The 13,348-nt window shown below is 41.8% G+C and overlaps 1 protein-coding gene across 2 annotated transcripts in view; it reads left to right on the top strand.

The window, feature by feature from the left end:
* LOC140467507 (ataxin-7-like protein 1) overlaps nt 1-9,911 on the top strand; it is a 46,010-nt gene extending 36,099 nt beyond the window's left edge. For both annotated transcript variants that reach the window (XM_072563928.1, XM_072563927.1), the window contains exon 11: nt 939-9,911. In XM_072563928.1, the coding sequence (XP_072420029.1) occupies nt 939-956 (18 nt within the window). In that variant the 3' untranslated portion in view covers nt 957-9,911. The remainder of the gene's footprint in view (nt 1-938) is intronic.
* Nucleotides 9,912-13,348: the final 3,437 nt, after the last annotated feature.

Raw genomic sequence — 13,348 nt, 5'->3', positions numbered from 1 at the left:
ACAGCCGAGGCTGCCCCTCTGCAGCATTGCTGTACAGACACAGAGGCTCTGTCTTTCAGATAAGACACTAAACCACTTGCCCTCTCGGGTGGATTTAAATGATCCCATGGCACCATTCCAAAGAGGATCTAGTGTATGGGGTCAATATTTACATCTCAACCAACATCACTTGGAGAGATTATTTAGTCACTATTTTGTTGCATTTTGTGGTGGTTTATTGTGTGAAATTGTTATGTTTCTTACATTATATTCTTCAGAAATACTATAGAGATATTGCCAGGGTTGGAGGATTTGAGCTATAGGGAGAGGCTGAATAGGCTAGAACTGTTTTCCCTGGAGTGTTGGGGGCTGAGGGGTGACCCCATAGAGGTTTACAAAATTATGAGGGGCATAGATAGGGTAAATAGACAGGCTCTTTTCCCTGGGGTGGGGGAGTCCAGAACTAGAGGGCATGGGTTTAGGGTGAGAGGGGAAAGATATAAAAGGGACTTCAGGGGCAACTTTTTTTACACAGAGGGTGGTACGTGTATGGAATGAGCTGCCAGAGGAAGTGGTGGAGGCTGGTCCAGTTGCAACATTTAAAAGGCATCTGGCTGGGTATATGAATAGGAAGGGGTTAGAGGGAGATGGGCCAAGTGCTGGCAAATGGGACTAAATTAGTTTAAGATATCTGGTTGGCACGGACGAGGGTCTGCTTTTGTGCTGTACAAACCTATGACTCTACAGAGTGCTCTGGGGAAAGGGGCTGGGTGCTGGCAGGTAGGACTAGATTGGTTTGGGATATCTGGTCAGTGTGGACGAGTTGGACTGAAGTGTCTGTTTCTGTGCAGTACATTTCTATGACTCTATGTCCCGTAGTTGTGAAAATAAAAATGCACATTCTGAGAGTGAATTTGTTTCCTCAGTGTTAATCTTTCTTTTCCTCCTGTCTTCTCCAGGCAAAAGTGCGTCCCTGAGAACAAGGTCCTAGTTTCCCGGAAACGTCCATTCATCAGTTGCCACCTCCAGACCTTCACTCACACAAACCGGACATCGTCCAGGCTATTGGGAAGTCTGCTGCGCCACAGGCTGTTTATGCGCAAATCACTGCAGACCCTCACATTAGCCGCCTTAGTCGGTATGAACTATTTTGTTGACTTTTGTGTCTGTAGCAGGAGTCACTGCACCTTGTCATCCATTTGTTTTGTTTGTTCTCTGCTTCCGATCTGTCCACTCTGAGGTTACACCTTTGTGGTTGCTTAACGTGGCATCCTTGCTGTGCGCTGGTAGGAAGAGGGGCAGTTTCCAAATGCGTGCCAAATGGTTGGTGAGGTGCACATCCAGTGATTTGGACTCCAGAACAGTGGAGAGTGAAGGGAAGTGTTCCGACCATGTCTTCAGTCTGGGTGCCCAGCATCGGGCCCAGGTCTCCTGATGGCATTGTGCCTTCCCCCTGTCCCCTCCTGCTTCCCTGTCTTCTGACCCACATCAGGGGTCAATCCCTTAGGTGCCGGACACCTGTTGGGGTAACTTCTCCTGGGAGCCGTTCCTCTCAAGTGACTCCCAGGTGATTCAGCATTATGGTCAAGAACAAGAGCCGACCTCACGCCCGGTCCATTGTATCCCTGTTGCTCCCTTAGTCACCATATTGGGCATTGCCCATTCCTCATATTGAGCAGTCTCGGTGAGGGGTGAAGGTTAAGGGACAATGGCTGTCACCAATTTGATGATCTTACTGAATTGGAAGAACCAGAATGTGTCAATCACAAATCCAAGAGTCAGGAGAAAGATGACACACAGGATCTGGAGATGAATGGGTTGCTTTTTTTTAACCATTTCTCAACATATTACATAATGAAGAAGCCACAATGTCACCATTTCCCAGAATGCAGGTCTGACACGGAAGATTTATTTTCAAGAATCTCCTCTTGCCTGTGCAATCTTTACAGACTGAGGTAGAATCTTCTGAGCCAAGGAATGCTTTGATCTCTGGTAACTAGTAATAATGTTTGCCCTTAAAACCTGATTGCAAATAATACCTTGGCTGTCTGCCACTTGGTGATAGTGTCACCATCAGTGACCCTGCAATTGCATTAATTATGGAAGCATGCTATTAACTTCCTGCCCCCTCACTACAACTGAAGTATTTTGAAAGTTCTAACTCTGTTGTACAACCTGTCTGCCCAGTACTGGGTGACACTGCCAACATGTATTTGTTAAAGTGCATTACCTAAGATTGTACATTGGCTCCATGTGGTATTTGTCTTTATTCATTCACGGGAGGTGGACATCACTGGCTAGTCCAGCCATTTAATGCCCATCCCTAATTGCCCAGAAGACAGTTAAAACAGTTAAGAGTCAACCCCATTTCTGTGGGACTGGAGTCACTTGTAGACCAGACCAGGTAAGGATGGCGGCTTCCTTCCCTGAAGGATGTGAGTGAATTAGATTGATTTTTCCAACAAGCGACGGTTTCATGGTTATCATTAGACTCTCAATTCCAAATTTTTATTGAATTCAAATTCCACCATCTGCCATGATTCAAATCTGGATTCCCAAACACTACTTAAATTTCTGAATTAATAGTCTACCTATTGAACCGCTGGCCATCACAGTCCCCTATGAGGTTTGCAAGACTCAGTACTAGATCAGGCTACACATTGGGTGAGCAGTTTGAAATAGCATTCTGCTCTCTCACTGACCCTGACAAATAGGTGCCCATCTAGATTCACATTTTAACAAGAGACATCAGTTAGTGTGGGGCCTACACTGAACTGAAGAGAGTTCCATTCGGTCACCATTGCAGAGAGCTGGTGCCTGATTCCCAGCAAGGAAGGACTCATTTACAATATCCACTGCAGAATTATTCGCCATGTGGAGTACGTTACAAATTGCAGGCTGCAGACGTTCACAGGTAGAGAGTTGGTATTTCCCAAGAGGTCTCACAAAGTCTGAGAGAGGATTTGTGGAATTTTCAAATCTGATGGGTTGAGTGAGAGATTCAAGTCTTCCTTCAAACTATTTATAAAATTTCAAATCATCCCTTACTCGATGATAAACTGAGCAAACATTTCACATATTTGATTGCTGCTCAGTACTCCTCACTTGGAGCAGGAAAGCTTCAACAATCTTATAATTTCATTCCGTTATTTCAGTATTTCTGTTTCTGCTCAACCTATTTTATCAGCCTTTTTGAGAAATTATGGCTTTGTTTTATTTCTCATAACTTTTTTCATTATATTACTATACTTTTTTATTATTATTTTTATACATATAATTATTTTGCTGTACATTTCCTACAAATAGTTCCATGATTTAGTGACCGAGGGTCAGCACTGAGCTGTCAACTGTCTCTTCTGGTGGTGATATATTTTTCCCTTGACGAATATTTGGCTTAAAAAACAGAACAAATCATTTCAATGTTGTTGTGCTCTGTGAGTGACAAAGGATAGGTTACAGATGCAGATGGAAGCTAAAGGTATACTGTTAGACTTGGTCAGCTGCACGCTGTCTTCACTGTAGCCATTCCACTTTTGTGGCTGGGAGCTTATGCACAGTTTGGACAAACTCTGAGATATATCAGGTTTAGTTTAACCTGTCACGTCCACGGCAAATATTGCTCTTTTGACTGAGGAATGAGACAATGCCAACACGGGCTGTGCCTGTGTCAGATCTATGAACAACCTCTTCCATTAGTCTTACTCCTATCTGCCCTTTTCCCACAGCCCTGCAAATGTTCTCTTTTCAACTTTTCCTTGTATACCCAACAAGCTTGAACAGGGAGTGAAATCGGGTGTCAGTCTAATTACTGCAGCTTCCCGCTGGGCGGCATGGGTTAAAGTTAATTCTACCATTTATGGGTTTGTTTGTGCTTTTGTGGGATGTGTTTTACTGGAGAATGAAGCTGTTCCAATATCAGGAAGCAGTATCAGTTGTCCTCATTACTAAGTGCTCCTGGATTTATTCATTTATGGGATTCATTATGGGTGTTGCTAGGCTAATTTTTATTGCCCAGAGGACAGTTAAGAGTCAACCACATTGCTGTGGGTGTGGAGTCACATGTAGGCCAGACCAGGTAGGGATGGCAGATTTCCTTCTCTAAAGGAAATTAGGGACCCAATGGGTTTAAACAGCAATTAACAGTGGTCACCTTTAGTTTTTGGTTCACCCGATGGTATTCAAGCCCACCTCTTCAGAACATGAGCCTGGGGTTCTGGATTACCCTGCCCAGTGTCATTATCCATGGTGTTAGGTGGAGGGGTAAGTGTAGGGGAATGGGTATGGGTGGGTTGCTCTTCTGAGGGTCGGTGTGGACTTGTTGGGCCGAAGGGCCTGTTTCCACACTGTAAGTAATCTAATCTAATCTAATCACTATCCCACTGTCTCTGCTTTGCAAGATCTCCCCTCTACTACCTGTTCAATGCCATACCAGATCGTGTTCACTGACAATCCTGATGAGATCAGCCTCCTTGACCTACAGTGTGAGTGATTTCCATGTTTATGAATCCCTTCCAGTCTCTTTCCTCACCCTTGCTCTTTCCCGCCTTTGTAAACCTCTCCAGAGCTTGCTCCAGGTTCAGTCACTTTGGTTCTTAGACCTTTTGTCACAGCTGCATTTATTCCTCCTATTGACTTGCAAACCTGTGTGTGGAACTGTCTTCTCTCAGCTACGTCCCCCTCACTGTCTGTTCTACCTTGCTCCCCTTCTTTAAAAACTTCCTTAAAATCTGTCCAGTTATGCTTATCGTCATAGCTCCCCCTGCTGTCAGACTGTCATTTTTCATCTGTTTCTCTGTGAACTGTCTTGGTCCCTGTACCTTAAAAACACTGTGTAAATCGGATGAATTAGGGCTCTTCTCCTCTTCAAATGAGCATCCCTAACCTCCTTCCTAACCAGTGTGACAGTTTTCCATTTTCCACACTTGCTGGGTTTTGCTTTCTCTCACTAAGATCACCAGTTTTCTGAAAGTTAGTCCCAAATCAAGAAAATTGGCACTAGACACTGGATCCAGACTGTGCTCGACTTATTTTGCAAACCACCCCAATGGTCAGCAAATCGAGGAGCCTCTGAATCCATCAGTCTCAGCTGTAATGGAATCCAGCTCCCTGAGATAACAGGAGAGATTCTGACTAACAATCTGAACCAGTCAACCCATTTCTCTTGGTACCTGAGTGCCACTTGCCTTAAAACAGCCAATTCAGTGGAGCGCTAAAGTTGACCCTCATAATAAAGGTTCATGTGACTGAGTAACAGAGAGCCTTGGGAATATTAATACTGAACTAGTGTCACTCATGGAGATATAAAGCTTAGTTGTGTAAATGTCTGAACAGTTTTTAATAGTTCTGTACTGATAATTATGCAAATATCTTTTGTATTGGCACATTTGTCTATAATATTTTACAGTTTGAACTGGTCAAATATATATCTATAAATACAAATACATATATATCGTGACCTAATGTTACAAATGCCAGATGTAATGCATTAAAGAGAACAGAGAGGTACCTCAGTAATTGCTGAAGGACAGTGAATGATCAGAATGCAGACTGTTGCACTGATGGTAGTAATGTAGTTTATTGTATAGATCAAAGCATCAAAACCCGAATCAGGTTTCGAATATTGTTTCAATTTTTAAATTTTTTTAATGCAAGTGGGAGCCAGGGCTGGGACATTGGATCTGGATTGATTTTGTCAAATTGATTGGAAGCTGACGGACTCCACAGTCCATCCTGAAGCTCCCCATGTTGATGTAAACCAGGGTGAGTGGTCTGAAGTGCGGGGGAGGGAAACAGCAGGTGTGATATAAATCCAGTGTGGGGGATTTTACATGCTCTTACATGCCCATTTCATAGCAATGTGCAGAGTGAGAAACAATTTAAAACCAAGAAAACATAATGGGATTTTTAAACTCTGTGGAATACCATGGTAACTGTTAAAAGAAGCAGTCGGGAAAGCTCAGAGAGAGAAGAAAATAGGATTATACAATTTTTTCCCTGGTTTTAATTTTGGATGGCCATTATTACTGCTTCATGATCAACCAATATCTACCCATAATAATCTTTCATTATCTTGAAGACTTCTTGGTAGATCACCTCTTGCACAGAGTTTAGAGTATAGGACCAGCCCAGTTGGTCAGTGTGATTTTTACACTCCACACAACTCTCTGACTAATCTACTTCCTCTCAAGCTATCACATATCATTTGGTTCCTTTCTCACTTGTGTATTTATCTGGCTTCCCCATAAACGTAGCTATATTATTCACTGCAGCCATTCTCTGTGGTAGCACATTTGACATTCTCATCATCCTCTGTGCATAAACATTTCTCCTGAATCCCTGACTAGATTTATTCATGGCTGCATGTCTCCTGCAACTACATATCTCTTATCAAACCTCTTTGTAATTTTAAAGATTTCTGTCAGTTCACTCCTCCGCCTTCTCTTTTCTACTTGAATCTGCGTTTAAATGAGAGTCTAAAATCAAAAATGTTGGAAATCTTGAGACAAATAATTTTTACAAAAAGTGCTTGAAATGCATGGCTAGTCAATCAGCACCTTAAAAACCAAAGGCAGATGTGGTGGTGGGCGTAGGATCGGGCCAGCCTCCCTGGTATTGAGTGGTGCTTCTAATTGCACATGGCCACAATCTGGGATGTTGAACAACAATGACTGTTCCCATACTCCTCCTCCCCCAGCACCTGGCAATTCACCTCTCCCCCCAATAGTTGGTGGGCACTCCCATGCTTTTGGTGCCCACTTTCCAGCTAGAGAGCTGACCACTCCCCTTTCTTTATACAGGTCACTTCTAAAACATGACCACTTTGACCTTAAGTCCCATCTGTTTACACATAAACAAAATCCTTTTCATCTCTGTACCAAACCAGACTGATCGGAGCCCCGCCCGGTTTATTGCCCCTCTGAAAGAAATCAAGGACAGAGTCTCCTTGAGCCAAGGAACAGCTTTTAGGGAAAAAAGGGACTAGCTTTGTGATAGTAGCAACAGCCAAATTTTCATTTACTGATGAAGAATCTTATTGAAACATTCATCTCTCTTGTTTTATTATATCAAGGTACCCCAACTGGAAAGGGGAATAAAACTGGGTCTGGTGTTAACTTTTTTTTTATTTGTTCATGGATGTTGACTTCACTGACTAGGCCAACATTCCCTAATCGTCCTGAAGTCAGTTAAGAGTCAGTGACATTGCTGTGGGTTTGGGGTCACCTGTAGGACAAACCCGGTAAGAATGGCAGAATTCCTTCGCTAAAGGACTTCCGTGAACCAGGTGGATTCAACCAGTTGGCGATGGTTGCCATTAGGCTGGCTTTTTATTCCAGATCTTTTTTTTAAAAATTGAATTCAGATTTCAAAGCCCTGTTCTGAACATCAGCCTGGGGTTCTGGATTACTAGTCCAGTGACCTTACCAGTACACCACCAACTCCCCCAACTTGGATTAGTTGCAGCTAAAGTTCTTTCAAGCTAGAAGATAGGGAATCGAGCAATTACCTCAAACTTGGGCTGCTGCTCAGGCCTGTAAACTGACAGTTATATTTAGTAAAAATAGAAGCAAAACACTGCAGATGCTGGAAAACTGCAAAAAAAAAAGGAAATGCTGGAGGAACTCAGTGGGTCTGGCAATATCGGTGGAGAGAGAAACAGAGTTAACATTTCAGATTTAATGTGTTTTTTTTTGGAAAAACAAGAAGAGTCAAATATGTTCCAAAACATTAACTCTGTTTTTGTCTCCACTGACACTGCCAGACCTGCTGAATATTTCCTGCATTTTCTATTTTTATGATTATTTTTAGTTACTTTTTGTTTAATACTTAATTATTTAATTCTATACTCATTTATCATTAGAAAATTGCTAGTTATTTTAGAAACCTGATAATATCTTATTCATTCGTGGTACGGGGCTATCACTGAATTATAAGTTGGAACTGATGACAGATAAAAGGACAAGTCTGTTGTGCCAAAATATTCCCCATTGTGTGGCTGAGCTGAATAGGAATGTCTGATCCTTGAAACTATCTCTGTACAATGTTAAAGTTAGTTAAAGGAGGCTTTTCAGAACATAACAGTTATTGACAGTTATAGCTTAGAAAGGCAAAGGGTCTGCGTGAATGTCTGGTGATTCCCATTGGAAACGAATAGTTAAAGGTGAGATGACAGTCCACTGTAATGTACTCATTACCTGGAACACTCTGGCTAGGTCTGCCTTTGTGTGGTTGGTGTGCAGAGTTATGGGCTGAGCAATAGAGAAGTAAGAAATGTTGGTCTTCATGTGGCAGCTTTGAGAGCTATACGTGACCTTGACAAATGAACTAGCTTTGCATGAAGCCAGTTTGAGAAACCCAGTAAGGGAAACATCATGTGAAATAAGTGTAGGTTATTTGGCTCTTCGAGCTTACTCTACCATTCAGTAAGATTGTAACTGATCTTCTATCTCAGTTCCAAAGTCCGGCCATATTGTCATATCCCTTAGTATCTGAAAATCTACCCATCACTTTCTTAGATATATTCATTGACTAAGCATCCATCACTCTTGAGGGTAATTTGAAATATTCATAACACCTTGAGTGAATAAATTTCTCATCTCAATCAAAAATAGCTGACCCTTTATTTTGAGACTGTGACCCTGTGTTTTACATTCTACAGCTAAGGCAAACATTTTCTAATGTAAGGTCTGGTGTACTCAATGTCTTTTTGTAGGAGAAACCTTATTCCAAAATCAGTCAAACAAACCTTTGCTGCCCTAAGGAGTGCAACAGTATCATTTTTTATGTAAGGAAACCAAACTTGCCCACCATATTCCAGTTCTAGTTGCACCAGTGTCCTATATAATTGCGATAAAACTTCTCTGTACTTGTACTCCAACTCCTTTGCAATAGAGATTAAAGAAGCAAACATATCTTGGCTCAGACAGAGATCAAATTTCTCAAAAGTTGCCAGAAGCAGTGCTGTGTAAAAGAATTCTTTTATATCCGCCTTGCCTATGTTCTTTTTCCACATGATGCACTTTTAATTTCATGCACAATGTTTTAAAGCTGAGAGTCCAGAGTGCAATACAACAGCTTTGGGTCAGCTGAATTATTTCTGAATTAACCACTTGTGGCTATTGTGAAATGATCAAGGAGGACAATGACAGTGAATAGAAATGGATTTCAAGAGGCTTCATGCTGATCAGCATTAGTTCAGAGTCAACCCCTCTTGTGGTCTCCATCTCTAAAAATAGAAACACACTTTTACTGAAGGTGCTGATCCCTGAGGTTTGGAGTATTTGCAGAGTGGCTAAACCATGCCAATGGTGAATGTTTAATTGGTTGGTTCACCACTGAATGCCTCACAGCTTAGCTTAATTGTCTTCACAATAATTTCTCAGTACATATGCTTTCTTGAAAGGATCACTGGATTGCAATCATGGGTAGAAATCCAGATTGATTTTAACAGAACTCCCCTGCTCCATCCCCTGTCAGGATCAATAACTATTGGAATCCACAATCTGACCCTAGTCAATATCCCCTCAAAATTATTTGTTCATTTGAATCTTAAAGGGGACAAATTCTGGACAGCATCTACCAAACCTTCTGGGTTGTTGTGTGACTGCAGACATGGAAAGCTTACATGGAAATGTTGCTTTCGGATTCCAACCCACTCATTTTGGGTGTTATCCACACTGCTGCCTCCATACCCCATTCAAAACTGGCTCATTGTCAGGCACGCTGCCAACCCCTTCCCCCAACCTTTCTGCACCTCCCACCCATATTTGAAAATGTTTGGTTTGAATTATTATGACTAATATTTATGGGATTTTTTTATATTGACTTTAGACCTCAATGTTCTTTGGTTTATAAGCAAATAAATGTATAATTTATAACATCCAAACAGACAGTTTGAATAAAGATTTTTTGTTGTTTATCTCTGTTTGGTGAACAATTTGGATATTTTTTTTAAATAAAGTTTTATTAGAATTTTTGTAGTGTCCTGTCTTATCTTCACATTATATCAGACAACTCCGAGATTTCACAAAGCACTTCCCAGATCTTTCGATACATTTTGAAGTCAACTCTGTTGTACACATAAGCATAGCAGCCACTTCGGATACAATATGGATCGTACGAATGAAAGTGAGGTGAATAATGAAATTCTGTTTAATGGCTTTGGATATGGAGGAACACTTTCCCAAAAGATCCAGTGGAACTTCTCCAATCTCCAGTTGGTGCTTTGGGATCTTTATTATTTGCCTCCATCAATTACAACAGGCTAATTTGACCTTGGGTTAGCATTGCACCCAAATGCTGTTTCTGAAAATACAGCAATCTTGCAGTACCAAAATGACAACATCTATAATTGACATGCACACGGGAACAGGAACACTTGAAATTAAGAAAAGGCATTTAGTGTCTTTCATGATTTTCTGCATCATAAGATCCCAAAGTGAGTGACTGTAGTCAAATAACTAGTCTCAACATTATTTGAGAAATAAGAATTGGCTAGGATAACAGGGAAACATCTGTCCTACTTTGAAATAAATGCCATTGCGGGCCATGATTTTTAATCTCATCTCAAAGCTAACACCTCTGACAGTGCAGCATACAATGGGACTCAGTCTAAGTTGGGTGCTCAGGGCTCTGATGAGTGACTTAAAGAATAAATGAAAACATTTTCTCTGGTGATGGGGAGAAGTGGTGTAGCCAGGTCATTTACTGGAGATGTCTGGAGCACAGAAAGAACGGATGATATTGAAAATTGAACCCACTTGCAAGAAAGACACTGAGACAAAGAAACTGTTCAAAATTGTGATGAGAGCTTCATTTGGTAATGTAGTAAGGATGACAAAGGTTGCTGGTTGGATCTATAATGTAGATCAGCATAAGTGGCCAGAGGTCACTTATTTCTGTTCAAAAACAAAATACAGATGTTGATGCTGGAATCTGAAAACAAAATAGAAAATGCTGGAAATACTCAGCATAAGCCCTTCATCAGATCTTTCCTGATGAAGGGCCTTTGCCTGAAACGTCCATTCTCCTGCTGCTCAGATGCTGCCTGACCTGCTGTGCTTTTCCAGCACCACATACTCGACTTTGTGACTTCTAGATTTGACAACTATGATCCTCCATTGTTGGTCTTCCATCTTTCATTCTCCATAAACATGAGCTCATTCAAACGTCTTCCTGAATCCTAGCCTGCAGCCAGCCGTTTCCCAATCTCCTGGATGCTCACTGCCTTACATTGGCTCCTGGGTCTGACTGCATTTATTAAATGCAGTCAACATGGCTTTGTGAGGGGCAGGTCATGCCTCACAAACCTTATCGAGTTCTTTGAGGATGTGACTAGAAAAGTTGATGAGGGTCGAACTGTGTGTGGTGTATATGGACTTCAGCAAGGCATTTGATAAGGTTCCCCATGGTAGGCTTATTCAGAAGGTCAGGAGGAATGGGATTCAGGGGAACATAGCTGTCTGGATACAGAATTGGCTGGCCAACAGAAGACAGCGAGTGGTAGTAGAAGGAAAATATTCTGCCTGGAAGTCAGTGGTGAGTGGTGTTCCACAGGGATCTGTCCTTGGCCCTCTATTGTTTGTAATTTTTATTAATGACTTGGATGAGGGGATTGAAGGATGGGTCAGCAAGTTTGCAGATGACATAAAGGTTGGAGGTGACGTTGACAGTATAGAGGGTTGTTGTAGGCTGCTGCGGGACATTGACAGGACGCAGAGATGGGCTGAGAGGTGGCAGATGGAGTTCAACCTGGATAAATGCGAGGTGATGCATTTTGGAAGGTCGAATTTGAAAGCTGAGTGCAGGATTAAGGATAGGATTCTTGGCAGTGTGGAGGAGCAGAGAGATCTTGGTGTGCAGGTACATAGATCCCTTAAAATGGCCACCCAAGTGGACAGGGTTGTTAAGAAAGCATATGGTGTTTTGGCTTTCATTAAGAGGGGGAATGAGTTTAAGAGTCATGAGATCTTGTTGCAGCTCTATAAAACTTTGGTTAGACCGCACATGGAATACTGCGTCCAATTCTGGTCGCCCTATTATAGGAAAGATGTGGATGCTTTGGAGAGGGTTCAGAGGAGGTTTACCATGATGCTGCCCGGACTGGAGGACTTATCTTATGAGGAGAGGTTGACTGAGCTCGGACTTTTTTCATTTAGAGAAAAGGAGAAGAGGGGAACCAAATTGAGGTATACAAGATATTGCGAGGCATAGATAGAGTCGATAGCCAGAGACTATTTCCCAGGGCAGAAATGACTAACACGAGGGGTCATAGTTTTAAGCTGGTTGGAGGAAAGTATAGAGGGGATGTCAGAGGTGGGTTCTTTACACAGAGAGTTGTGAGAGCATGGAGTGAGTTGCCAGCAGCAGTTGTGGAAGCAAGGTCATTGGGGACATTTAAGAGACTGCTGGACATGCATATGGTCACAGAAATTTGAGGGTTCATACATGAGGATCAGTGGTCGGCGCAACATCGTGGGCTGAAGGGCCTGATCTGTGCTGTACTTTTCTATGTTCTAATGCTTCAATTTTAAAATTCACATCCAAATTTTTGAATCCCTCCATGGTTTTTCTATCCTTCTATCGATCCTCTCCCACAGCCCCATGAACATTCAAGGATCTCTGCATTTCATTTGAGCATCCCTCACCTCAAACACTCCATCATTGGCATGCTTTCAATTGCTTCTGTTCGAATTGCTGGAACTCCCTTCTGAAATATCCGCACCAACCTTGGAGAGAAGGCTGAGGGGAAAATATCATTTTCAAATTCTCGAGGGATCTGGACAGAGTAGATAGGGAGAAAACTCTTCTCAACTGCAGAAGTACAGATAATCAGAGGTCATAGTTTAAAAATCTTTGGCAAAAGATGCAAATGTGATGTGTCACTAGCTCGTTTTTATATGGTGTGCTGGAGGCAGGTTCATTTGAAGCAAGGTATTAGATAAATATTTAAATAACGTGTAGACTTAATGGAAAAGGCAGCAAGTTGAGAACTACAATAAACAAAATGGGCTGAATTCCCTCCTCCTGCACTGTAATAATGGAGATTCTTTCACTTGTTTAAAGCACTGCATAAACCTCACCTCCTTCATCAAGCTTTTGCTTCCCACTCTAATATCTCCAATGGCTGAATATTATTTTGTACGATTTAAACACCTATCAATGTTTTACCATGTTAGAGGTATTTATAATACAAATTATTGACAGTAACATAGTGAAGACTGAGGGGTGGGGGGGAGGTGAAGAGAGAGGCAGTTTGCTATTTAGAGATATGCTGTATTTATTCACACCAGACATGTGCAGGTAGGGCTGAGATGGTGGCTGTGATGGGGACAGAAGATTGGACTGCAAACATTGAAAATGAAACAAGGTA

This window comes from Chiloscyllium punctatum, chromosome 45, assembly GCF_047496795.1.
Source record: "Chiloscyllium punctatum isolate Juve2018m chromosome 45, sChiPun1.3, whole genome shotgun sequence".
In the NCBI taxonomy this organism is placed as follows: Eukaryota; Metazoa; Chordata; class Chondrichthyes; order Orectolobiformes; family Hemiscylliidae; genus Chiloscyllium; species Chiloscyllium punctatum.
The sequence above is the reverse complement of the archived record's forward strand: the minus strand, read 5'-3'. Positions and strand labels throughout refer to the sequence as shown.